This window comes from Felis catus, chromosome D4 (assembly GCF_018350175.1).
Source record: "Felis catus isolate Fca126 chromosome D4, F.catus_Fca126_mat1.0, whole genome shotgun sequence".
NCBI classification, from domain to species: domain Eukaryota; kingdom Metazoa; phylum Chordata; class Mammalia; order Carnivora; family Felidae; genus Felis; species Felis catus.
In genome coordinates, this window is record NC_058380.1 from 66,631,162 (window position 1) to 66,658,115 (window position 26,954).

Here is a 26,954-nt window from a genome sequence, read left to right on the forward strand (position 1 = left end):
GGATAACAGTCATGGTTTCTTCCTATCTTCTTAGCTTACTATTCTCCTTCCTTTCTCCCCTGAAGCTTCTCACCCTCTCTTCTCTAATGCTTTTGGAAACTACTAAGAAGTTTAAATGGCCAGTGTGAAAATATGTCAGTGTCCCCATTTTACCATATATATGTAACATTTATAATTTATACTCTGCCTACATCCCAGAGGGATGTGAGGTGGCTTATGATAAAAAAAAAAAAAAAAAGAACCTCACATGTCCCACAGTACTGTTAAAAATAGTCAGAAAGGGAACTCAGAAGCCATTGAAAGGAATCTGTAACACAAAGTACGTATGAAACATAAGAAGAAAATTTCTATAAAAAGTGAAAGAAGAACATAACCTTTTAATTATGCAAGGGCCTTGCTATTTTGACTATAGTGGAAGAAGATTGTGATTGTGGTCTAAATGTTTCTGTGTAGTGACAGAGTTACAGTATTTCTCATTTTCCCCCTAGAAATTTTTGTTCTAAAAGAAGAGAACTGAAGGAGTGTTTGGTTAGTCCCCAATTACCGTTGTCAGCCTCTTTGGTCTGGCTTCGTCATTCAGGTTTCCCACTACCAGCCACCATGTCTTGGTCACCAGCTGTGTACCAGACCAGCGAGGGATTAGATGTGCATGATCTCATTTACTCCTCATCACTGGGTTGTGAAATAGAGGATGGGGCTCTGTGTTAGGGATGAGGAGGAAATACTCTAAGTAGGTAATTGGATCAGAGTCGCATAGGTAGTACGTGGTAGAGTGAGGGTTTAAATCCAGATCTTTCTGGGTTCCCTTTCTGTCACTTGGTGATTCTTCTTGTCAAAGAACTGTGTTGGAAAATTAGCCGTTCAACCTCCTAATGTTTACCTCCACTTCCGGTTTTTGTTCGGTGTAGGATTTCCCAATGATAGGTTCAGGGATCTGCTTAAGATGGAAAGCTGATTTGAACATGTGTATGTGTGCAGGGGATTACATTTTTTTATTTTCTTATGTTTTCATATTGGCTTGAAGTCCTGACATGGAACTAATTGTCTTGCATTTTTCTTGGAGGAGTCAGGAGAGAGGGGGTGGGCCACAAGGTGAGGGTGCCTAGGTGAGTCCTGACCAACCTGTGCCTGACCCTAGTGCTAGCAGTTAGCTTTGAGGCAGAAGGGTACTAACATTTTTATTGAAACAGGACACTTACATGCATTATTTCGTGTCATTCTCACAGCAGCCTTTGTGGTAAGTGGTTTTAGCCTCAATTTATAGACGGGAAAACTGAAGCACAGAGCATTAAGCAAGTTTGTTCAATGTCACACAAGTAGAAAATGGAGTTCTCAGTGAAGCTTAATCTGCCCCTGGAGCCCATGGTCTTTTCCTTTACATGTTCTCATTTCTAACAATACTAGCTAATATTTATTGAGCTCTTACTATGTGCCAAGCAGGATTCTTAGCACTTTACAGGATTATTTCATTTAATCCTTACAGCAGTCTTATGAGCTACACAGTCATTATCTCCATTTCACAGGTGAGTAAATTGAGGTGTGGAGAGTTAAAGTAACCTGGCAAGGATCAGAAGGCATGGGAGTGGCAAATCTGGGATAGTCTCCACTTCTGGAGTTGACTTTCTTGTAAACCGTAGTTTCAAGCAGTTTCTAGTATTTAGAGCCACACTCCTTACTCTTTTTCCTTACCTGCAAGATAAAAATAGAGGGGTCATTCAGAAAAAAAGAATTTGTTTGCCTTTTTAGGAAAGTAATTAAGGGGGGAAATACTTTTCTTGTAGGAACTGTGTGTGAGGACAGTACTTAGCACCATAGCCCTGAGATCTAGCATGGCTGACTGCTTCTATGAGTACTACTCGTGAGACTTGGCTATGATAAGTTAAACAGTGATAATCTCTGCCTTCATTAACCACTTCAGTAAAGATGATCAAAACTCTACCTTTTAATGACCACATTGCAAGATTTTCTAGCCCCAGCCTTTTCTCCCAATTCGGTTGATCAGTAATGATTCACCTTACTTACTATTCTTAATGCCTACCAGCCTGCAGTGGAATATAGGCTGTTACTGCTCTTCGTGCATACTCGATTTAGCAAGCATGATGCAGTTTGGAAGCATCTACCATTTATTTGCCTTGGGCACTGTGATGAATCATATTCCCATGAAATGAAGTGACCTTTGTGGCACACAGACCCAGTGCCTCACTCTCCTTGACTCTGCAATATTAAAAGCAGAGTAGTGTTTCATGGTGTAATTTTTTGGCTTGTATACAGCTTTACTGAAGGAAGGAAACAGAAGTGTTGTGGGCACCAAAGTGGTAATAATTCAAAACCCACGTACCTATTGTTCTTTGAATTTCTTTCTTTCATCGGTTGCTGTTAATTTAACAGAACTCTTTTACAACCAAAAACCGCTGAAGAATGAAACAAGCTGGGTTTGATTTTATGCTCTCATCTTTACTAGTTTCTATGGCTTTGGACAACTTATTTAACCTCTCTGGGCCTCAGTTTCCTTATCATGAGGATTAGCGATAACGTCTGGTAAGCACCTAGTACAGAGCCTGGCACAGAGCAGATGTTCCATACAGAGAAGCTGCTCTTATTATTATAAAATGCAAAGACGATCTCATGATGTAAAAGCTTGAGATTTGTTTTGTTATGGTAGTAAATAGTGTTTCCCTGTGGACTTCTTTGTGCTGCTCATGTGAAATCCAAGGAAAACAGTAGAATAGTGTTTGCAATAAGGAAAGATAGCTCTTTGTTCCCCTCAACAGACAAAAGAAGCTCATTATCGTATCAAGTAGTGACTGTTGCTATTGAAATGGTTTATTTGTATGTTTTTTCTGTTTTTTTTTCTAGGGATTTATTTGTGGCTTTTCAGTAGCAACAGGTGCAGCAGCGAGACTAGTGTCAGGATACGACAGCTATGGAAATATCTGTGGGCAGAAAAATGCAAAGTTGGAAGCAATACCAAACAGTGGCATGGACCACACCCACCGGAAGTGAGTAGACTGTTGGCTGAATGAACTCCATGGAAACTTTGAACGGGGGTAGAAAGTCCTGCTCTTTTATATTTTCTAATAATCTTCAGTAATATGTTATTTTCATATGACTCCTGTTGGTGTTTTTAGTTTTTTAACTGTCCACTTGAATCATTCCTGGTTTTGGTCTCTAAATACATTTTCCAGGAAATAAAATGAGCTGCCAGGTTAAAATGGGTGACCTTCAGGGTTTAACGAGTAAAGGCTTGATTTGAGAAGGTTATTCCTTTACTCGGTTTTTCCATTAGCCTATAGGTTGTACACAAAGTTTTAACTCAGGAAATAACATAATATTTTTTCTTCCTAAGATTGTACTTGATGGGAGAGAGAGGGATGGTAATGGATTTTGAAACATTAAAGGTATAATGAAACATTTTGTGATGCATCATTTATAAGTACAGTACGCATAAATTTCCAATTTTATAAAAGATACATTTTCTTTGTCAGACTTTAAAATTTGTTTTGAGTTCTCAAGCTTCATCTTTTGAATGTCTTGAAATTCCTTAATTGTCTTTTTTCTTCGGAGGAGCTATGACTTCATTTTTAATGTCTGTGAGGGAAATGTATTTCATGAAACATATTTTAGGTATGATGTCAGTATATTTGTCCACACTGTATATTTATGCCCTACTTGATTAGATAGGTCTAATAAATAAAGACAGATCTTCAGAATTAACCAAACTAATTTTAAAGTAATGGGTTATCCAATTCAATTAATGAACTTTATAGGGAAAGGCTAAGCAGTAGAAACATTTTTTTAGGCTATAGTTGTCTTAAGAAACATTTTCCAGGATGTGATAACTATTTTTATTATTAGATAAATCTGTTTGTTAAGTCATGGCCACTACCGGCAAATATAAGATTAATTTGATAATTTCACAAACCTGAAGAGACCCAAATAGTTAGTAATATCTCAAAGATAGTTCCCCATTGAATGAAGGAATAATGCTATTCAAATAAATGAAATTTTAAATAATAATAATAAATATTTGTCTAGCATGCCATAGTTGGCAAGCATATGATACCATGCTGTGAGGTAGGTGTAGCAGAGGCTTAGAGAGATTGAAATGATTTTCTCAAAAGTCTGGTTGCTCAGTGGAATATCAAACGCAGACCATGAGCTTTTCCCCTGATAATGCACCTGCATCCCTTGACAGAAGTAAAAACTGGACTCACGGAGAGTAATTTGGAGGATTTTCATTTATCCTGTTTTTTGATTGCCTCATAAAATTAACACAAATTTTAAGCCTTGTATTCTCGTAACAAGATAGCCCATATATATATATATATATATATATATATATATATATATATATATATATACATATATATATATATAACTTTCTATTTTGAAATAATTTTAGACTCATAGAAGTTGCAAAAATAGTACAGAATTCTACATCTTTTTTTTTGTAGGTAGTGTTTTTTGCTGTCAAATACTGTTTGACTTGTATTTTTTTTTTTTTAATGTTTGTTTTTGAAAGAGAGAGTGCAAGCAGGGGAGGGGTAGAGAAAGAGGGAGACACAGAATCGGAAGCAGGCTCCAGGCTCTGAGCTGTCAACACAGAGCCCAACATGGGGCTCAAACCCACAAACTGTGAGATCATGATCTGAGCTGAAGTCAGATGCTTAACTGGCTGAGCCACCTGGGTGCCCCATGTTTGACTCTTTAACACTGTTCACATGTACCAACCATAAAATATCACTATTTAGATAATTTAGGAGGTTGGAAAAGGGCTCTCTTCCCTCAGGTCTGCTGCTCATATGAGGTCATACTCATGTATATGGCTTCTTTTGTAACTTGCTGATGGTTCCAAGCTTATTCTCACCATAAGGTTTGTGTAAATGTCACTCTTCACATTAACCTTGTGGAGGTTCATTTGGTCGATTTTTAATTTATATATACACACCACATACACACATATATGTGTGTATGTGTGTGTGTGTATATTTTGGCCTCTCACAAAGAAAGCCTGCTTTTTATTCCAAAAAATGATTACTTTTCCCTGAGTGCTTAGCAGAGCTGGGAACCATTCATGGATAGCTGTAGGGGAAATAGTTTCCCAAGTATAGCTACGCTTTAATTCGTGTGTACATGTTTATTTATTTTTGATCTCTCCTTGTTCTTCTCTGCATATAAACATTTTAGTACCGACCCATCTAAGTATTTCTACCTATAAATGGTATATATATTATTTAATGAACACTACGTTTTGAACATATCTTTCTCAGGTAAGTCTATACTGTTTGGGTTTGAAAGAAGACACAGTGCCTTTGTGTTTGTTACCTTTATGCCATCTTCTTCCTTTTCCTGCCACATGCATTAGTTTCCTCCTATATCATTTCCTGATTATCTTTGTCTTCATTATGAATACTAGGCCCTACTATAGCTATACAATTTTTTAAACCTGTTTTATCTGCTACTACCTCAAATTGACCCGGATCACTATTTTCTTCAGTTTCTTATCCTCGGTCCCTAGTACCTGATACTTATTAGGACCTACCTCCATACATATTTGTTGAATAGGTTAAAAATCTTGAATACAGGGGTGCCTGGGTGGCTCAGTCAGTTAAGCATGTGACTCTTGATTTTCGCTCAGGCCATGATCCCAGGGTCATGGGATCCAACCCCATGTTGGGCTCTGTGCTGGGCATGGAGACTGTTTAAGATTCTTTCTCTCCCTTTCCCTCTCTACACCCCCTCTAAAAAAACAAATTAATTAATTAATTAACTAATTTTGTAAAAATGAAAAATCTTGAATACAACTAACTCTTTCTTGCCTTCATGAGTATTATTTCCTCTGTCAAGAAGAAAACTTTCTCCCATTCTTCACGTGGCTAAATTCTACTCACCCTTCAGCTCTCAATATAAATGTTATTTCCCAGGTGGCACCTGGGTGGTTAAGTCGGTTGAGTGTTCAACCTTACTTAGCTCAGGTCATGATCTCACAGTTCATGAGTTTGAGCCCCACATCGGTTTTGCTGCTGTTGGCACAGAGACTGCTGTGGATCCTCTGTCACCCCCTCTCTGTGCTCCTCGCCTGCTTGTGCTCTCTCCTTCAAAAATAAATAAACATTATAAAAATAAATAAATGTTATTTCCCAGAAGAGTCTTTTCTGATCTCACAAATTATTTTTTTTTAATATTTACTTTTGAGAGAGAGAAAGAGAGACAGAGCGCAAGGGGGGAGGGGCAGAGAGAGAGGGAGACACAGAATCCGAAGCAGGCTCCAGGCGAGCTGTCAGCACAGAGCCTGACACAGGGATTGAACCCACAAACTGTGAGATCATGACCTGAGCTGAAGTCGGACGCTTAACTGACTGAGCCACACAGGCGCCCCTGATCTCACACTTTAAATCAAGTGTTTAAAAATGCTCTCTCTTCTGGTGCCTAGTTGGCTCAGTCGGTAGAGCCTGCAACTCTTGATCTCAGGGTTGTGAGTTCAAGCCCCATGTTGGGTGTAGAGTTTGCATATGTACATAAATACATAATCTCTCATTGTATCCTATAAACTTTTGCACTTATTTGTTAAATGTTTGCCTCTTCTAAGTTCCCTGAAAGCAGAAGTGAGGTATGTTTTGTTCATTACTATATCCTCAGTATTTGGAATGTAATAGGCACTTAATTAAATGTGTTTGAATGGGTAAAAAATATATAAATTTTTTTCTTAAAATATTCTTTAAGAAGTGAATTATCGGGGCGCTTGTGTGGCTCAGTCGGTTAGGTGTCCGACTTCGGCTCAGGTCATGATCTTGTGGTTCATGAGTTCGAGCCCCGCGTCGGGCTCTGTGCTGACAGCTCGGAGCCTGGAGCCTGCTTCCAAATTCTGTGTCTCCCTCTCTCTCTGACCCTCCCCCCATTCATGCTCTGTCTCTCTCTGTCTCAAAAATAAATAAATGTTAAAAAAAATTTTTTAAGAAGTGAATTATCAAGTCTAAGGATCTGAATATTTTAAGATTATTAATAAATATTGCTGATGAATATGGCTTTCCATAAAAAGGCTATTCCATTTCCATTCCCACCAACAATGTCTGAGATTGCTTTATCTTTGCTAGTATTACTAGTTTATATTTTTCACTAATTTGGTTAACCAAAAAATGGTGTTGTATAGTTTTAATTTGCAGGTCTTTGGTTATTCATCAGCATGAGCCTTTTTCCTCCACACGTTTGCTGGCCTCAGGACAACTGTTGTGCTGGCATTATCTATTCTTGGTCTTCTAATCTCTAATCTTCTCCATCCTTTATACTGTGATAGGATTAAGTTCTTTAAAACACTTTTTATGGTCATTTCCCTGCTCAAGAGCCTTTTGTTTAGTGTTGATGTCTATAGTATCGTAAATGAGCCCACTCAACACCTGCCATTCCAGGCTTCCCATGATCTAGATAGACCCTTTGTACCTATTCAGTCCTCTCCCACTGCTTCTCCGTGTAGTAGTAGTCTTGTCCAGGATATTCATTCTGTCTGTGTGCTGTCTGCTCTACTGCTCAGCCGCCAACCTAAGTTCTTGAAAGATGTAAGGGCTGGGGGCTCTCATAACTAACCTCTTCATGACATATTTCAAAACAGACTTTATCCCATAGCGATCTTTTATTACCTGAACTTTCCTGTCTCAAATTTGTTTTTCTCTTGTCTTGAAGTTCTTCTTCAATTATATTGTGTGTTTTTTCTGCCTGCATTAATTATAATTTGCTAGGTAACAATATTGCATAAACTTAGTGGCTTAAAGCAAGACACATTTAGAATCTCAGAGTTTCTGTGGGTCAGGAATCTGGGTATGGCTTAGCTGGATCTCTTGCTTCAGAGGATCTCACAGGACTGCAATCGAGGTTTTGGTCAGGGCTGGGACTCTGCTTGGGAGCTCCCTTTCCAAGCTCATGTAGTTGTTGGCAGCACTCCGTCTTTCAAGATAGTTAGACTGAGAGCCTTAGCTCTTTATGGCTGTCAGCCCAGGGCCACCCTCGGTGCATGCTATATGGGCCACTCTGCACGGCGGCTTACTTCAAAGCCAGAGAGGGAAAGCATCAATAGAGAGAGTCTGCTAGCAAGATGAAAGTTAGATTTCATGTAATATAATTATAGAAGTGATGTCCTTTTACCTTTGCCATATTCTACATGGTAGAAGCAAGTCCCAAGTCCCACCCAAACTCAAGGGGAGGGAATAATTGGAGCATCTTAGAGTCTTCCGGCACCCTGCCCAACTCTGTCTCTCTCGAGTGCCATGTTTAGCTCCCAGATTTAAATACCCAAGAGTTATTCCATAGTAGCTTATTGAATTGAAATAGTAGAGGAAGGAAGAAAGTTAGAAGAGAAATGGGAAAGGGAGTGCCTTTGACCTGTTCTAACCAGAAAATTTAAGATGCCAAGATGACTGTAAGAATTCCACTAGTAGTAAAGAAAAGGCAGTATTGTATTGCCTTACCATTCTTATTGTAATGTGTTCTTTTTCTCCAAATAATATTTTTGACCTGACGATGTATTTACTGCAGTAATAAGGATGTATAGGAAAATGGTAGACAGTGTTTTATGAGATACAAGAAGGCCCCAACTTCAAATGGATTATGTTCCCAAAGTTCACTTTTAGGTTGGTTGTTTGAGATGTGTACAACTTTTCTGCGTAGAAACAATGCTATCAATAAGGTTTTGAGCCTGGGTTAACTCAGGAAAGTTCATTTATCTCAGAACCACATAGCGTCAGAGATGAAAGACTTCTTTAAGATTATCTAGTGTGTAACCTCCTTAAAGTACCCCATCAAACATTGGTGAGTGCCAACTAATGCTCAGAGAGGAAAATGACTTGTTTTGTAGCTGAGCTATTATTATAGCTGAGGTGCTAGAGAACGTGGGTAAGGCTTATGGTCTTTCTTTTTTTTCGATTGTGGGGAGAGGGATAGTAATAATATATTTTGAACGCTGATCGACAATTCCAAAAACATCTCTTCCGCCACATTCTACATTGCCTACCATTTTCAAAACCATAAAGCTAGCTTTACAGTGTATGTGCCAATTTTTAGACAGAGAATTATTATTATTATAGAAATTGTTCCCAAAGGGGAGGCCCCTTTGAATAGAGCAGGGCTGTTTCTAGTTCTAAGATACAGGATTCATGGATGTGGGAACGGTAGTAGGACAAAACCTCTAGCTCTTTTGGCCCCTGGGGAGATGATTGGATGAGGGGAGGTGTTGTGTTTCCTCCATGGATGTTACCTTGTCCTGGGTGTCTGGGATGGGAGAGGCTATGGTAAGTTGCCTGTGACTCTTAGCACACATAGGTTATTGTAAAGCTAGGTTCACGTATGTAGGGAACTGCTTTAATCTTTTTTATATAGGTATTATATCATTATTAGAAATTTTTTCTCCATTCTGCAAACAACCCTAACAGAGTTTAGCAACTCTTTCTTTGTAACTCTTAAGTAATTTTCTCAGTCAGATAAGTGAGATATATCTCACTTATCAATATTGATTTTTCCATAGAGGTTCCAAAGATATATTTTTTGCACATATCTAACTTTCTTCTTTATCTTTTTATCTTTCCTCTGAGGAAGCCATTTAAAGCCCCAATCACTGATAAAGGCTCTTTGACCGTAAAATGCCTCTCTGATTTCAGATAATCAGTATTAACAGGATATGCGGGAAGTAGAGGTCTGGGGAGGTTGATGGCATACATTTGTAAGTAAAATCTTTAGGGGGCATTTTATTTGAGACCTTTTTCAATTACCTTTGTAACCTGTGGCAGAGTATCCAGCGTGAGTTTTACTTCTTTCCTTTAACTGTCTCGTTCCCCAGAAATCCACAGTATGGAAGGTTTGTGCAGGAAGGGCTCTGGAGATCACGGAGCCCCTTCATTTTACAGGTGAAGAGACTGGGGTCTAGGAAGCGTCAGTGGCTTGATGGAACAGTAGCATTAGGACTAGCACCCCACTCTTCATGCCCTTGTGCTCTTTGTATTATATAGTGGTAAGTTCCTGTGATTCCATTACCACCCCCACCCCCACCCCCACCCCGCGCACTTTTCACTTTTGGGGCATCTCCCTCTGGATTTTTAAAGATGAAAGACCTTTAGTAGAACATGCAGAGAAGAAGGGGCAGGTTACATAAATCAGTAAAGTCATAACTAAAAAAACTTTGGAACCTGTACAATCTATGAAGGCTTTGAATAATTTGAAGGCAGTTTTCTCTGTTTTTCTCTCAGGTAAAGAACAGACATTTTAATGATTAAATACGTCGTTCTTATTTCACATTTGGGCATTTCTACCATTTGTGTGTGATTGATTGATTTTCATATTTTAGAGAGAGAGAGAGAGAGAGAGAGAGAGAACAAAGAAAAGGGGCAGAGGGAGAGAATTTTAAGCAGGCTCCACGGTCAGTGCAGAACCCAACATGGGGCCCCATCCCACGACCCTGGGATCATGACCTGAGCCAAAATCAGGAGTTGGATGCTCAACTGACTGAGCCACCCAGGCCCCCCAGTTTGTGTGTTTTAAATACTGGAAGATATGTAACTTAAACTGATAATGTTACTTTTTATTTCGTTGATTGTTTAATAGACAATAGTCTTCTTTTAAAGACACTCTCTCTGTTTAAGATCTCTGTGTGGATACATCATTGGCCCCTGATTACTTTCCCTAAAGCTCAGGGCTCTATAGGTTCAGTGTCTGATTCAGTCTACTCCATGACACTTATAAAGGCTTATTTAGGGGTTGGTAATGATACGGTAGAATTTAGAGAATGTGTTTACTCTTTAAACTACCCATAACAAGATTGCCCAGTTTCCTGGGCCTGCACCATGCTGTATACCCATCTATTTTAGGAAGAACATTTTTCTGTAATTAGTTAATATGTAAAACATGCCTTTTTTGAACACCTTTTAAGGAGTTATGAAATCTTGTTGACCATGCATACCTGTCCCTTTTTGAACAAGAAAAAGAACTGAAAAAGTAAAGTTAAAATTACTTGCCTTAAGGATCCTTTAATCAGCCAAGTACAGTTAGTTCTTCATGTTTATGGACCTAGGACTTCTGTCTCGTCTTCCTGATGACTTAAATTACTGTTTACTGAATGTCTATCATTCACCATTCTTTTTTTTTTTAATTTTTTTATGTTTATTTTTTTAAATTTAAAAACATTTTTTTAATGTTTATATATTAAGAGAGAGACAGAGTGTGAGAGAGGGAGGGGCAGAGAGGGAGACACAGAATCTGTAGTAGGCTGCAGGCTCCGAGCTGTCAGCACAGAGCCTGATGTGTGGGGCTCGAACATAGAGACCATGAGATCATGACCTGAGCTGAAGTCGGATGCTCAACCAACTGAGCCACCGGGTGCCCCATATGTTTGTTTATTTTTGAGAGAGAGAGAGAGAGACAGAGTATGAGTGGGGGAGAGGTAGAGAGAGAGGGAGATACAGAATGGGAAGCAGGCTCCAGGCTCTGAGCTGTCAGCACAGAGATCAATGCAGGGCTTGATCTAACGAACTGTGAGATCATGACCTGAGCCAAAGTCAGATGCTTAACCAACTGAGCCACCCAGGCACCCCTGTCCTTCACCATTCTTGAAAATTCTGTTTATTATTTTATTTAGTTCTCAGCAAACACTTATTGACAGTCTGTGTGCTAGAGACCTCTATTAGGAATAATAAAATAGGAGGCAACCTAAATGGCTGAAAAAAGAGGTTTGGTTAAACTCATCTATTCATGCATTACATTTCTTGGCCATATTCTTTGGGTTAGGCTTTGGAGAGTTAGTCTTGAGGAAAAGAGGCACGCTCTTTTATCTCATGGAAATTATAATCTAATGGAGAAAACAGAACTTAATAAACTCATCATATGATCACAAGAGTTATTACAGCTGTTGAAAGTGTTATGAAGGGAGAGGTGTAGGGCATGAGAGAGGTTGTAATAGGAGGACCTGGCCTAGTCTGAGGTACTACAGAATGGAAACATTATGGTGTAGAATCCTGTCCATTGACATGGAATAGCCACATGTTATTAAGGGAGAATATTACAGAACAGCATATATAGTATGATTTTATTTATATGTATAAAAATATGCAAGTATATAGGAAAGTATAGAATGGCATGAAAATGTTAACATGTGGTTAACTGTTAAATTGTGGATGGCTTCAGGTTGCCCGGCTGCCTCAGTCAGTAAAGGACACAACTCTTGATCTCTCGGTTTTGAGTTCAAGCCCCACATTGGGTGGAGAGATTACTTAAAAAAAATGTGGGTGGCCTTAATTTTCTTTTATACTTGGTCCCTTCATTTTTCACTAATCCATACATATCATTTGCATAATGAAAATGGAATAAAAGGCATTCATAATCTCTGTCCTTGAAGAGCTTGCATTTAGTGGGAAGACGGAATATACAGATAAGCCATGACAGTGCAATGTGGGACATCCTAGAAGTATTATGTATTGGAAACTCAGTGACTCCAGTTTCTTAGGTTCCTAACTGCAGACTAGTGGGGACAGAAAAATAAGGCAAGTTGATGGGGGCAGGGGAACCACCACTATATTAGTTTCTACTGTTGCTGTAACAAATTGCCACAAACTTTAGTGTCTTAAAACAACAAAGTTCTCTGTAAATCAGAAATCTGTGCACAGCATGCCTCAGCTGGTTCCCTGTTCCAGGTTTCACAAGGCTGAAATCAGTGTCAGCAGGGCTGTGTTCCCTTCTGGAGGCTCTGGGGAACGAATTTTCTTCCCAGCTCATTCAAGCTGTTGGCAGAATTTAGTTCCATGTGGTTGTCAGACTGAGGTCCCATTTGCTTGCTGGTTGTCCACAAGGGGTCATTCTCAGTTTCTAGAGGCAGCCCATATATCGTATAGCCTATATTCTGCGGCTCATGATCCATTTCCTTTAGCAGCCGTGGATCAGATACTTCTCATGCCTCAGTGTCTCTAACTTTGCCTTCTTCAGGGTAGCATCTTGGTCTAGATTGTCTACATGGGTGGAAGAATCACTCAGCCAATGACTGGGGGTTCGGGGACAGAGTCATTTTAAGTGGGGTTTTAGAGCATTAGGTGGGTTGGAGGTTCAGAACAGGACTTGCATTCTAGCGGGGGAAAATCATACACAGTGGTGTTGAAGGCTTCTTGGACCGAGCGGTAGCTCAAGAGCCTGTCACTAGTGAATTCCAATTAGAATACCAAACTTGGTTCTCATTGGCTGAAGAATATTGTGGGCTGAGTCTACAGGTTGGAGTTCTGTAGGTCAGGCTGAAGCTGGGTGAACACTGGCACCCACAGTAAAGATCTCCTAACTCTGTCTTGTGGAGAGATAGAGGCTTAGGAGGGGAGAGATAGTGCATTTTATCCCTCATGCTAATGCTCGAGTTTTACAGTTTTCAGAATATTCTTGAGAGCAGCTCAGTAGATCACCTATCTCTAAGTTTGAACAAATGGAGATACTTTAAGCCTTTGATGGATTTGGCTTTGCTTTGAGGGAAAGCACTGTCCTCTTTGCCTCTTGTCAAAGTCTCTGATTCTAACCTTAACCGACCACCTCACCTAGTTTGGCTCAGCATGAAAAAGAACAGCCTAGATAGATACTTAACTTGAACTTGCATTTGAGCACTCACTTTGCCACACATTTATAAGCATTGGAAACAGTAACATTTATGATGTTCTAAATAGAAACTTATTGTATTATTTATGCAGTTTTTTCTAAACTTTATTTTTCTCTCATGGAAAATGTTAGAATTTGTAAAAATGAGGGGCACCTGGGTAGCTCAGTCGGTAAAGCATCAGACTCTTGATTTAGGCTCACCTCATGATCTCACGGTTCGTGAGTTTGAGCCCTGCGTTGGGATCTGTGCTGACAGTTGAAGCCTGCTTGAGATTCTTTCTCCCTCTCTCTCTGCCCCTCCTCCACTTGCCTGCTATCTTGCTCTCAAAATAAATAAAAATAAATTTTAAAAAAGTTGTGAAAATGATAGGTAAATTTTCCGAAGGCAAATTTATGGAGGCATCTTTGGAAAAATTTTTTTGTCCTATTTTGTGACCATATTACTCCTTAACCTGAATTGTAAAACTTTTTACAAAGGTAACATCTGTGTTTCTAGTATAATTCTACCTCTAGGGTACTACTTGCTATGGATAATACCACTAGCAATTTGAAAGAGGAGATTCAATTACATACCTTAGAAAAATGTAGGAGTTGAAAGTTGAAATGTTTTGCAGATTCTAAGTAGGGAAGTAAAAACCACTTAGGGGGTGCCTAGGTGGCTCGTCTGACTTTTGATTTCAGCTCAGGTCATGATCTCAGGGTTTGTGAGATTGAGCCCCACGTTGGGCTCTGCACTGACAGCGTGGAGCCTGCTTGGGATTCTCTCTCTCTCTCTCTCTCTCTCTCTCTCTCTGTCTCTCTCTCTGTCTCTTTCTCTTTCTCTCTCTCTGCCCCTCCACCACTCATGCTGTCTCCCTCTCTCCCCCTCTCTCTTTCTCTCTCTCGTAAAATAAATAAATAAACTTAAAAAAGCCACTTAGAATTAGATGACATGTATGCACTGAGGCAAGGATGGGATGGTTGGTTTTTGTCTGTGTTACCTTCTTGGGTGTGTGCTGCTGTCATTTAAGTTAAATAGCTGATTGTACGTCCTCAACCCAGACTTTCACGACTTGGGTTGGTTCCAGGTTAACCAGGCAGCTGTAAAGATTCTGAAAAGCTTTTGTAACTGTATGTAAGCTCATAGATATGACCTTTGTAATATGCTTAGGTAATTATTAACCACTTCAACTATGAATTTTCAAGTCATTCGCTTGCCATCTATTTATTCATCTGCATGTGAGTGTTGAGGGCAACTAAGAAGTTGGGGGGGGGCACACAGTCCACACATGACTACCCTTACTTCCTGACACTAATTGCAAGTGTAGGTCTCTAAGATGACCCTTACTTCTGACACCAGTTGCAAGTTCAAGGGTCCACAAGACCACCTTTATGAAGCCTCACAGAACTCACTGAAATCTGTTATACTCACAGCTTTGGTTTATTTGAGGGAAGGGCTGCAGATTAAAATCAGCCAATGGAAGAAGTACAAAGGGCAGAGTGTTCGTTGTTTTCTCCCTCCTATGGAGTCAGGGCATTTACTTACCTGACACTGGTATGTGACATACACATGACACATTGCCAACTGACAAGCTCACCCACGTCTCAGTATTCAAGGTTTTCATTGGATACAGTTAACCATTTGTTTTCCCCTTTTCTTTGTCCTTGGGCAGCCAGGAGTGTCTTAGCAATATCACACATATCCCACCTTGGGGGAGGGGGTTGTGGTAGCTTGTGCTTGGCCCTTGGCTTGCCTTATGGTCCCTCACCAGTTTCTTCCCCCGTCCTTGTCCCCAAGCAACTACTGATCAGCTTTCTGACAGGATAGTTTTGTCTTTTCTAGAATTTCATATACATGGAATCATATAGTATATTGTGTTTGGGGTCTCTTTTTTTAACATAGCATAATAATGTTATTGAGATTCATCCATGTTGTTAAATAAAATAGTTTATTCCTTTTTCATTAGTGAATAGTATTCCATCGCATGGATATGCCACATTTTGTTTACTTGTTCAGTTTTGAGATATTTGGGTCATTTAATTATTTAAAGTAATGGGGGGGGCACCTCCTGGGTTGGCTAAGTGATTTCAGCTCACGCTAAGTGATTTCTAGCAGTTGGTGAGCTCGAGCTCTGTGTCAGGCTCTATACTGACAGCCCAGAGCCTGCTTGCATTCTCTCTCTCTCTCTCTCTCTCTCTGCCCCTCCCCCACTCTCAAAAGTAAATAAATTAAAATTAAAAAAAAATTTCTATTGTGAATAACACTACTTTGGAAGTCTGTGCACATGATACTGTATGGATATGTATTTCCTTACTCTTGGATAGGTACCTGGGATTGGGATTGCTGAGTCATGTGGCGAGGATGTGTTTAACTTTATAAGAAATTGCAGAACTGTTTTGCAAAGGGGCTGCACCATTTTATATTCCCATTATAGCCGGCACACAAGGATGCCAGAGCACCTAGTTCCGGGCGTCCCAGACAGACTGGGTTCAGATGGTCTAGTGTTCATTGTAGTTTTAATTTGTATGTTTTAGTGAGCAGTGATGGTGAGCATCTTTTTATAAAATACTGGTTAACCTCCGTAGATCTTCTTGTGTGAAGTATTTGTTCAAATCTTTTGTTGCACATTTTTGGACACATTTGTTTGTTTTAAAAAGCTTTGAGAGTTCTTTATTCTGTTTACTAGGCACACTTTGTTAAGTATATCTTTTGCAAATATTTCTCTAATTTGTGGTTTGCCTTTTTGTTTTCTTAATGGTAACTTTTGACAAGCAAGTTTTTAATTTTGATGGAGTCTAATTTATCCATTAGATACATTTAAAAAAATACGCACAGGAAAATGTATCTTTTTAGTGGCTCATGTTTTTTTGTATCAGAAATCACTGATACAGCCCAAAGAGTCATAAAGCTTTGTTTCTGTGTTTTTGCAGCTGGGGCACAGGGCTCCAGGGGTTCCCAAACAGACCAGGTTTGGCCACTCACCCCTGACAAAAATCCAAAGATAGAGAGACAAGCAGTGGTGAAAAAGAAAGGAATTTATTTCTGTGAGGCCAACACCCAGAAGACAGCCGACTAATGTCTCAAAGACTGTCTCCAAAGTGCTGAAAATACTTCCAGGTTTATATAAGGAAAATGTAGGACAAAGGTGGGTGGGTACACGCAGGTGGGCAGTAAAGGTTGGGTTGATCGTTGTCTTGGGGTCAATCACATGGAGTCATGCTGGCTCAGGGCTGGCTTGAGGGGGTAGTAGTGTCAGTTCCTGTCACAGAGATGCTTTGCCTGCAGGGTCTTTTGCCTGAGTTAAGAGATAAGCTGGAAAGAAGAACTTAATCAATTAGAAAGTACAGACTGAGGTCATAATGAAGGTAGCTGAAGTCCTCTTTCGTTTTCCTCTATAAGTTTTGTATTTAGCTCTTATGTTTATGCCTATGATCCATTTTGATTTAATATTTGCATATGGTGTAAAGAGGTCAAGGTTTGTCTCCCCCCCCCCCCCACAAAAGTCCAGTTATTCCAGCTTCATTTATTGAAAAGATTGCCTTCCCTGTTGAATAACCTTGACACCTTTGTAAAAAAATAGATTTTAAGTCTGAGGACATGAAAGGAAACTGATGGAGTTTCTGGTAGTGCCAGATACCAGTATTATGGAAAAAATTAGTTTATTTCAAGTTAAAATCAGGATATCACCTTTTTTTATAACACTGTTTTAAATAACTAGTTGTAACAAGTTATATGAAAGAGATCAATGGAATGCGTGTAGGTCAGTAGAGATAAAAATAATACTATTTGCCTACGACAGGTGACTAACCTGAATGTTTAGGAGACTCAACAAAAACATATCTTGAAATGAGATGCTTGAATCCTGCGTTATGAAGTACACCCTAACTCAATTCAGTCATTTATTTTATCACTAGACAAAATATAATGAAAAACATAATACTTGTTTTATTAAAAAAAATAGAATCAAACAAGATACAGGGCCTAGTACAGAGAATTATAATACTTTAATAGAATGAAAAGAAAACAAATAATAAGAATATATTCTACTCCTGGCTGAATAGTCTTAATATAATAAAGATGACAATACTAACAAAGTGAATTTATAGATTTAATACAATACCAGTTAAGATCCTGATAGGATGGTGAATTGAACTTGATTGATAGTATAAATCACAGAATAAAGGAGCAGGAAAGAACTTCAGGGGGAACATTTTTAAAAATTATTCTTGTTCACAAGATAACTTGAGAGGATTAGAATTAGGTGCATCTGTTGTAAATTAAATGGGGATAAAAGATCGGGAGCCATACAATGGAAGTTAAGAGATTAGACCAGAAATCTAGGCTAGGTGTAGTTACTGAAGTTAAGTAGCAAATTGATTGTGAACTTTCTGGCTTTGAAGGTAGAAAGGGAAACTTGTGGGTTTCACCAGAGTTTGCATATCTAAAGGCCACTAAGCTGGCACTGTACATCACTTAAGTGGGCTGGGAGTAAGACTCTAGGGAATGTTGGGCACTTTGAACTTGATATGTGTGTGCCCAATAAAAGGATAGCTTCTACTTGGTTCTGTCTGATTTTTGGCATGTGGGTAGATGGCCCAGTGATGCTCATTTTTCAAAAGAAGCCAGAAATCTATTGGTGGAAGGAGAGTAGGGGAGGACACAGGACCTATCGCCTTAGTCTGTTCAGGCTGTTATCACAAACTATCACAGACTGAGAGGGTTAGAAACAACAGAAACATAATTCTCTTAGTTCTGGAAGTCTAAGGTCCACACCAGAATGTCACATTCTCATGAGGGCCCTCTTTCTGGTTCATTGCTAGCACCTTTTCACTGTGCTCTCATATGGTGGAAGGGGTTAGGGATCTCTTTGGAACCTCTTTTATAAGGGCACTAGCCCTACCCATGGAGGCTCCACCCTTATGACCTAATCACCTCTCAAAGGCTGCTAATACCATCACCTTTGGAAGTTTGGATTCAACATATGAATGGGGGGGGGGGGCAACATTCTGACCATAGCACCTTATTGATCTTCTGATCTTTAAATATTGGCAATTAGTGTATTGACCAAACAAAACAGGTAGAGAGGAAAGGCTACTCATTGTCTAATTAATGATTGTGTCGTTTAGAGGGGAACAAGAAGGAGTTTTACTATTCAAAAGCAACACTTACCTCCAAAGCATATTAATAAGACTACCTGGATGTGTGTTAGTAACAGTGATGGAAGAAACAAAATAGAAATATCAGAAATAAACTGATAGTAGCGTATGAGAAAATAAGTAAAATAAAAACTAATACCATCAGTGTTTAACAAAAGACATTGTTGAATGATAATATGAAGGAACTACATCGAAAACTATTTTAATCCCATACCATGCAAAATAAATTTTAGACGAGTTAAATATCTTAAAACAAATATTATACTTTGTTATGGAGAGGAAACCATTTATACATTGTTGAAGCATTAAAGGAGCAAAGTAGTACCAAGGTGGGGATGTTTGATTGTCAAAAAATTTGAGTCTCTGATACAAAGATAAAAGCAGTGCCTTGAGAACAGTATTTATAGTTTTTCTATAATGGGTAAGATTTTTCACGTAATTGGGGATATATCCATAAGGGTAGATTCAGTAGACAGATAACCAACTGTGGTTTACATTTTTAACCAATGATGATTTGCATTAGAGAAGGTAACATTAATATGTTTGACCTAAAGATCTTCATTTGTAAAATGAAGATAATAGCAGTACCTACGTCCTAAGGTGTTTTTCAGGAATAAATATGATAAATGGTGTCTATTCCTGAGCACGTTGCCTAGAACCGTAGATGTTAACTGCTATTTATTATAATCATCTTCATGATTATTATCTTCCAAAACAAGTTTCAAAGTTACTTATCAAAGCTTCTTGCCTTTTTAACCCAGATGGGAAAAATGGCTAATTTAGCCAACTTTACATCTGTGGAGTTTACAAAGCACTTTCACATATTCTGTCTCATTGATTCTCACTCTAGCCCTGGGAACTCTTTGAATTTCTTCTCAGTGGGGGCTTTCAGGATTCAGTCTTCCGTAGTCACAGCTTGGTTTTTGGTCATCACCCTTTACTGCTCCACCTATAAAATCAATTCAGACTAATTCAAGAATTCCCCACTCTGAAGCTGCCTTCCATCTTCCCAGCTTTTGCATTCTTTGCTCACTGGAGCCGTTCGTTGACCTTTAGTCTTTTGACTCCTGTAATTTCTCTTAAGTGCTCTTTTTTCTTTACTTTCATCCTTATTTTCTCTTATAACCTTTCATACTTTTGTGATAATACCTAGTGCCTGTCCTGCCTGTTGTTCTTAAAGATTAAAAAGAAATCTATGGTGGGCAAAGGATTTGAATGGGCATTTCTCCAAAGAAGAGAGGCGAATGGCCAAGAAGCACACGTGAAGATGCTAAACATCATTGCATCAAGGAGACGCAAATCAAAACCACAATGAGTTACCACTTCAAATCCACTAAAATGGGTATGGTAAAAAAGACATAGTTGCAAATGTTGGCAAGGATGTGGAAAAATTGGACCCCTCATACATTGCTGGTCTGGACGTTAAATGGAGCACTTGCTATGGAGAAGTCTGACAGTTCCTCAAAATATTAAATACAGAATCACCATGTGACCTAGACATTCCATTCCTTTACCCAAGAGAAATAAAAACATGCATCCATAATAAGTCTTGTATACAAATATTCATAGCAGTGTTATTCATAATAGCTAAAAAGGGAAAACAATACAAATGTGTACCAACTGATGAATGGATAAACAAAAATGTGTTATATCCGTACAGTATAATATTATTCAGCCATAAAGAGGAATGAAGTATTGACACATCCTGTAACATGGACTAACCTTGAAAACATACTAAGTGAAAGAAGTCAGTCACCAAAGGCCACATATTCTATGATACCATTTATGTAAACTGTCCAGAATAGACCAATCTATAGACATAGAGCATATATTCCTGGTTGCCTAGGGCTAGGGGTTAGAAAGTGTGGCCAAATGGAGAGTGACTGTTAATGGGCATGAGGTTCCTTTTTAGGGTAATGAAATGTTCTAAAATTAGATTGTGGTGATGGATAAACAACTGTAAAATGTGCTTAAAAACATTTAATTGAGCTGAATTGTACAAAAGTTTGAACTCTAGGGGCGCCTGGGTGGCGCAGTCGGTTAAGTGTCCGACTTCAGCCAGGTCACGATCTCGCGGTCCGTGAGTTCGAGCCCCGCGTCAGGCTCTGGGCTGATGGCTCAGAGCCTGGAGCCTGTTTCCAATTCTGTGTCTCCCTCTCTCTCTGCCCCTCCCCCGTTCATGCTCTGTCTCTCTCTGTCCCAAAAATAAATAAAAACTTTGAAAAAAAAATTAAAAAAAAAAAAAGTTTGAACTCTACAGTTTCCAGGTAAATTTTATGGCATGTAAATTATATCTCGATAAAGCTGTTAAACTAAAAAGGAAAATAAAGTTTTGGTCATTGACTCTTAGCACATACTATTTCTCAGCCTGAGTGCTGGAACATGTTGATTTTGAGAATGATCCTTGTAACAGTGTAATATTGCCAATGAACTTGGGGTTGGGGTGATATTCCAGTTCACTAGAGTAAATAGAGAACTTTTCTTTCCTATAGCTCTTGTAAATTATTATTATTATTATTATAAGATTTTATTTTTAAATGATCTCTACACACAACATGGGACTCGAATTTATTTTTTTTTTAATTTTTTTTTAACGTTTATTTATTTTTGAGACAGAGAGAGACAGAGCATGAACAGGGGAGGGGCAGAGAGAGAGAGGGAGACACAGAATCTGAAACGGGCTCCAGGCTCTGAGCTGTCAGCACAGAGCCCGACACGGGGCTCGAACTCACGGATCTTGAGATCATGACCTGAGCCGAAGTTGGACGCTTAACCGACTGAGCCACCCAGGCGCCCCTGGGACTTGAATTTAAAATCCTGAGATCAAGAGTGGCATGCTGTACGGATTGAGCCAGCCAGGTGCCCTGAGTTGTTTTTCTAAAAGATGATTTAGGGGCACCTGGGTGGCTTAGTCCATTAAGTGTCCGACTCTTGGTTTCAGCTCGGGTCATGATTTCACTGTTTGTGAGTTCAAGCCCCACATGGGTCTCTGTGCTGACAGTGTGGAGCCTGCTTGGGATTCTCTCTCTCTTTCTCTCTTCCTCTCTCTCTCTCTCTCTCTCTCTCTGTCCCTCTCCCCCCTTGTACTCTCTGTCACTCTCTCACAAAAAAATTAACTTAAATTTTTTTTTTTAAAGATGTTTTAATTTGCTTGTCTCAGTTTAGTATGAGGAACACAGTTTGCTGTCTGACTCTTGGTTACCATTCTGGTGATTATTTCTCCCTTATAGTCTATGTATAAGGAGAAGAAAGACAACTTAGCTAAATAGTAGAATCATTTTTTCCCCATGCCTTTTCAGTTCCATGCCTTTGTTTTGGCTCTTTGATCATCTTACTTTGCTCTTAGTGTTAATCTCTTTGGGGGACTTGGACAATCTGATCAAAACTGGAAGTATGAAATCTCTCTTTAGAAAACTGCATGTGAGTTTGCATACCAAATTTTGCTTATGGTTTCAACAGGGACACAGATTTCACCAAGGATCAGAATCCCAACTCTGCACACTAACTTTGGTGATCACTCCTGGGGGTGAGGTTATCGTTCATACGCTGGTAATTCTGCCGTCTCTATCTCCTGTCCGATTTCTCTGCCAGAACATTCCAGCCAGCTGTTTAGGCTTACTCAGACACTCCACGGACACTCCAGACTCAAACTGTCTACAGTAAGAGCATGATCTTTATCTCTTCCTCCTCAAATGTAGGTCTTCTCAAATAGAACAGGAGTCCAAACCAGAATGCCCTGACTACCCTCGTCTAAACCAGATCATCCTTTTTTTTTTTAAATTATTTTATTATTTTGAGAAAATGAGAGAGAGAACGTCGGTGAGGGGCAGAGAGAGAGGGAGAGAGAATCCCAGGCAGGCTCTGCACCAATGGCACAGAGCCCGATGTGGGGCCCGAACTATAAGATCATGACCTGAGCTGAAATCAAGAGTCAGATGTTTAACTGACTGAGCCACCCAGGCACCCCTTAATTTTTTCCTTATCATTCTAAATTTCTTCCTTTCTTAATTTTTTCCCATAAATAAGCCTCATGCTTAATTTCTTTCTTTCCCTCCACATAGAATCAGTCATCAGGTTTCCCTAATTGTGCCTAAATGTTTCTGAAATCTCATTTTCGTCCCCATTCTCAGCCTAGCCCAAGTCATCTTCTCTTGTAGAGATTCAGCAGCCTCCTCACTAGTCTCCTGACTTTCTCTCTTGTTTGCCTTTAAAAAATGCCCCACATGACAAATGGTGAACCTTTAATGGCTCCCCAGTGCCTTTAGGACAAACTCCAAACTTTCTGACGTCTTGGATACCACCTGTGAGGCCTGCATGATCTAGCTCCAGCTTGCCTGTCCAGCCATCTGGTTCTTCATCACCGTCCACCTCCACCATCCTGACATTCTTCATTTTCTCAATTATGCTGTGCTGTGTCTCACTTTTATGTCTTGGCATATTCTCTTCCTTCCTTGGTCCTGCCTCCTTTCGTCCACACCTTGCAAACTCTGACTCATTCTTTAGGTCCTGGCTTTAGATTTCCCTTCTTCTGGACACCTATCCACTCATGGGGCCCTTTGGATGCATTTTCTTATTCTCTTTTCTCTGCTGTAGCATTTATGCACTTTTGCAATTACCTCCCTACTCTCTGGACTATAAATGCTGGGAAGGGAGACACTTGTTTGTGTTGGTCTCATTTATCACGGCATTGCTTGTGCTTATTTAGTCCTATACCTGGCAGAGGTATTTGATAAATTTCTGTTGAATATTTCCTTCTACCTAAAATATTGTCTTCCTTACCTTCCCTCTACTGCCTGCTCCACTTGGCAAAACCTTATACAGTTAACATCCATTTATTAACTCAACAAGTAAGTAAGGAACTCCTTCTTCATTCCAGGCACTGTTTTAGGCACTGTGGATATAGTGATGAATAAGACAGCAAATATCTCTACCTTTTGCAAGCTGATACTCTATGGGTGTAGACGGATAATTAAATAGATAAGTAAAATATACAGTGTGTTAGTGAGCATAAGTGCTAAGGAGAAACAGAAAGCAGGAAAGATGGATGATGCACATCAGAGTGGAGAGACAGCATTTTATTTATTTTGTTTTTTTATTATGAAAAATTTTTTAATGTTTTATTTTTATTTTTTTAATGTTTACTTATTTTTCTTTTTTTTTAAATTTTTTTAACGTTTATTTATTTTTGAGACACAGAGAAACAGAGCATGAACGGGGGAGGGGCAGAGAGAGAGGGAGACACAGAATCTGAAACAGGCTCCAGGCTCTGAGCTGTCAGCACAGAGCCCGACGCGGGGCTCGAACTCACGGACCGCGAGATCATGACCTGAGCCGAAGTCGGACGCTTAATCGACTGCGCCACCCAGGCGCCCCTATGTTTACTTATTTTTGAGAGAGAGCGTGAGTAGGGGAGGGGCAGAGAGAGAGGGAGACACAGAATCTGAAGTAGGCTCCAGGCTCTGAGCTTTCAGCACAGAGCCCAATGTGGGGCTCAAACCCACTAACTGTGAGATGGTGACCTGAGCCAAAGTCAGACGCTCAACCGACTGAGCCACCCAGGAGCCCCTTTAATGTTTTATTTTTGAGGGAGACAGAGTATGATCAGGGGAGGAGCAGAGAGAGAGAGGGAGACACAGAATCCAAAGCAGACTCCAGGCTCTGAGCTGTAACACAGAGCCCCACATGGGGCTCAAACTCACGGACCACGACACCATGACTTGAGCTGAAGTCAGACGCTCAACCGACTGAGCCACCCAGGCACCCCTATTTAAAAAAATTGTTTTTAATGTTTATTTTTGAGAGAGAGAGACAGAGCATGAGCAAGGAAGGGGTTAGAGAGAGAGACACACACACACAGGATCCGAAGCAGGCTGCAGGCTCTGAGCTGTCACCACAGAGCCTGAGAGATGGCATTTTAGATAGGCAGCTGGGGGAGGCTTCATTGAGAAGGTGACTTTTGAGTCAAGACTGTAAGCAAGTGAGGGGGCGACCAGTAGCTGTGCTGGTCTCTGGAGAAAGAACACTCCAGGCAGAGAGAAGGGCTGAGGCCTGTAGGAGAGAGTAAGGCGAGTAAGCCTGAGAGCAAGGAACAGAAAGAAGACCTTGGGATGTAAGGTGAGAGCGGTAAACCTCTCAGAGTGTTGCTGTCTTACTCTGATTCCTGGGCTTCCTCACAGTTGGAAGCTGTTTTCAGCTCTCAGTGCTGTGAATTTACCAGAAATGATCATGGAAGTTTCTCTTCTTAGCAGTTACCTGTGAACCTATGGAAGTGCTATAGTAGAAGGCTGCAGGCTGGTCAGTGCCCTTTGGAGGCTGGTGAGGTATGTGCTGAGGCATCTCTATAACAAGTGCTACCTCTTTCTCCGGACATTTGCCTTTTTTTTTTTTTTTAAGTTTATTTATTCATTTGGAGAGAGAGGGAACACAAGCAGGGGAGGGGGCAGAGAGAGAGGGAGAGAGTGAATCCCAAGCAGGTTCTGCACTATCAGCACGGAGCCCGATGTGGGGCTCAAACTCACGAACCATGAGATCATGACCTATGCTGAAACCAAGAGTCAGACGCTTAACCGACTGAACCATGCAGGCTCCCCTTGCCTTTTCCTCATTCGGATTGGGAGGCAGTGGGAAAGTGGGGCGTTGGTGGCCTCAACCTCAGGGGTCACGTTGCCCCTAGTTCAGCTCCGCCCTTTTCTTCTGTTCCCTGGTCTGTGTTCTTGACGTCTTGGGGGCATGGTGAACATTGCACAATTCTCTCAGCCACTATCTAGAGTTACAGTTTCGAAGACCAATCACTGCTTTCAGCTTGTTTCTCTCTCACCCCTTAGCTTTGTTGCAGAAAGTAGAGGGCAGGCGGGGTTTTAGTTATTGTGTGTTGCATTAGTTGGTGTTGGGTTAGTTTGGGTTTTTTATTGGCTTTAGTGTGCAGACTCCATACCTCTGTCCTTGTGTAAAGCACAGCCCGTCATGGGGCAATTGGGCCCCACCCCGGGGTTTGGAGGGTGGGGGGGGATGACTGGACTTGCCTTGCTGGCACCCCACGCAGGAAGTAAGAGGCCTCCTCCGGGCACAGTTCCACTGCGAGTGGAGCGGAGATCTAGGGCTCTCTGAAGCCTATATTTAGCAATAGGAGAAGCCTCTGCCAGGCTGTTGTGTTGTTCCTTTTGGTGTGATTCACTAATGGCAGCATACTCTGTGGAGAGGGGCTGTAAATTGTAAATTGATATGAGGTAATAATTGGCAAAATGATCAGACTCCATTTTTATTCTCCTCTGGGGAAAACACGTGTTAGGAATCACTAACACAGAGGCGACGGACAGAGGGGTTTTTCAGCCAGCTTTCCAGCTTTACTGCTGCAGTGCTTCCGTCCTGATTAGAGAGGACAGGAGCCAAATTTGGCAGGAGGTGGCCAGCAGACTGGTATCTGTTTGCCACTCTCTACTCCAAAAAACCTTGCCGCAGAGTTGCCATGGCAGCAGGAGGCAACTGAAGGCAAAGGCTCAGCTCTGGAGCAGCGCCCCCTGGTGGCCCAGCCTTCCCCTCCCTGGCCTTGAACCCAAGGGGCTGGTCACACGGAGGGGGGGGCTCCGGGTGCTGTGGCTGTTGAAAGCGCATTCCCTAATGTAGTGGAGCTGTAAGGTCCTTCAGCTGTAAGGATGGCTGCCTCTTCTGTCCGCTGTTTCTCCTTGGGCATAGCCCTTTGATGTCCGATCCTGTAGTCCACCTTATCAAATTATTTGCTGTTCCTTAAATATGCTCTTTCATGCTTCTATACTTTTATACATGCAGTTTTCTCTGCCTAGAACGCTCCCTTCCCCATCTGTGTGGAAAATTCCTACTCATTGCCAAAATGTGGCTTCAATACTGCCTCCTGCTCCGTAGTGCTTCCTCTAACCCCTTATGCTCTGCGCAGAATCACACTGTTTCCTCCACCATCTCAACCTTGCCTCATAGCAGAAATGACTGTTTTTGTTTCTTCTTCTCTAGACTGTAAATTATTTGCATTTAGGAACTGTTTTTTTTTTTTTTAATGAATTTTGTATCTCCAGGAGTAGACTCATAATAACACTTAGTAGTGTTTGTTGAGTGAATGAAGTGTCTTTGTGTCATACTTTTTAATCCTTATCATGAGAGGGTTGCATACCATGTGTAGGACAGTACTGTGTTGTGTCCACGTAGGGCTTCAGAATCCTTGCTCTGGGGTTCCAGAGGGTTTAATC

The 26,954-nt window shown here is 40.4% G+C and overlaps 1 protein-coding gene across 3 annotated transcripts in view; it reads left to right on the top strand.

The window, feature by feature from the left end:
• SLC44A1 (solute carrier family 44 member 1) overlaps positions 1 to 26,954 on the top strand; it is a 201,431-nt gene that overhangs the window by 63,271 nt on the left and 111,206 nt on the right. For all 3 annotated transcript variants that reach the window (XM_023242530.2, XM_023242529.2, XM_023242528.2), the window contains exon 3: positions 2,857 to 2,999. In XM_023242530.2, coding sequence (XP_023098298.1) covers positions 2,857 to 2,999 — 143 coding nt within the window. The remainder of the gene's footprint in view (positions 1 to 2,856; positions 3,000 to 26,954) is intronic.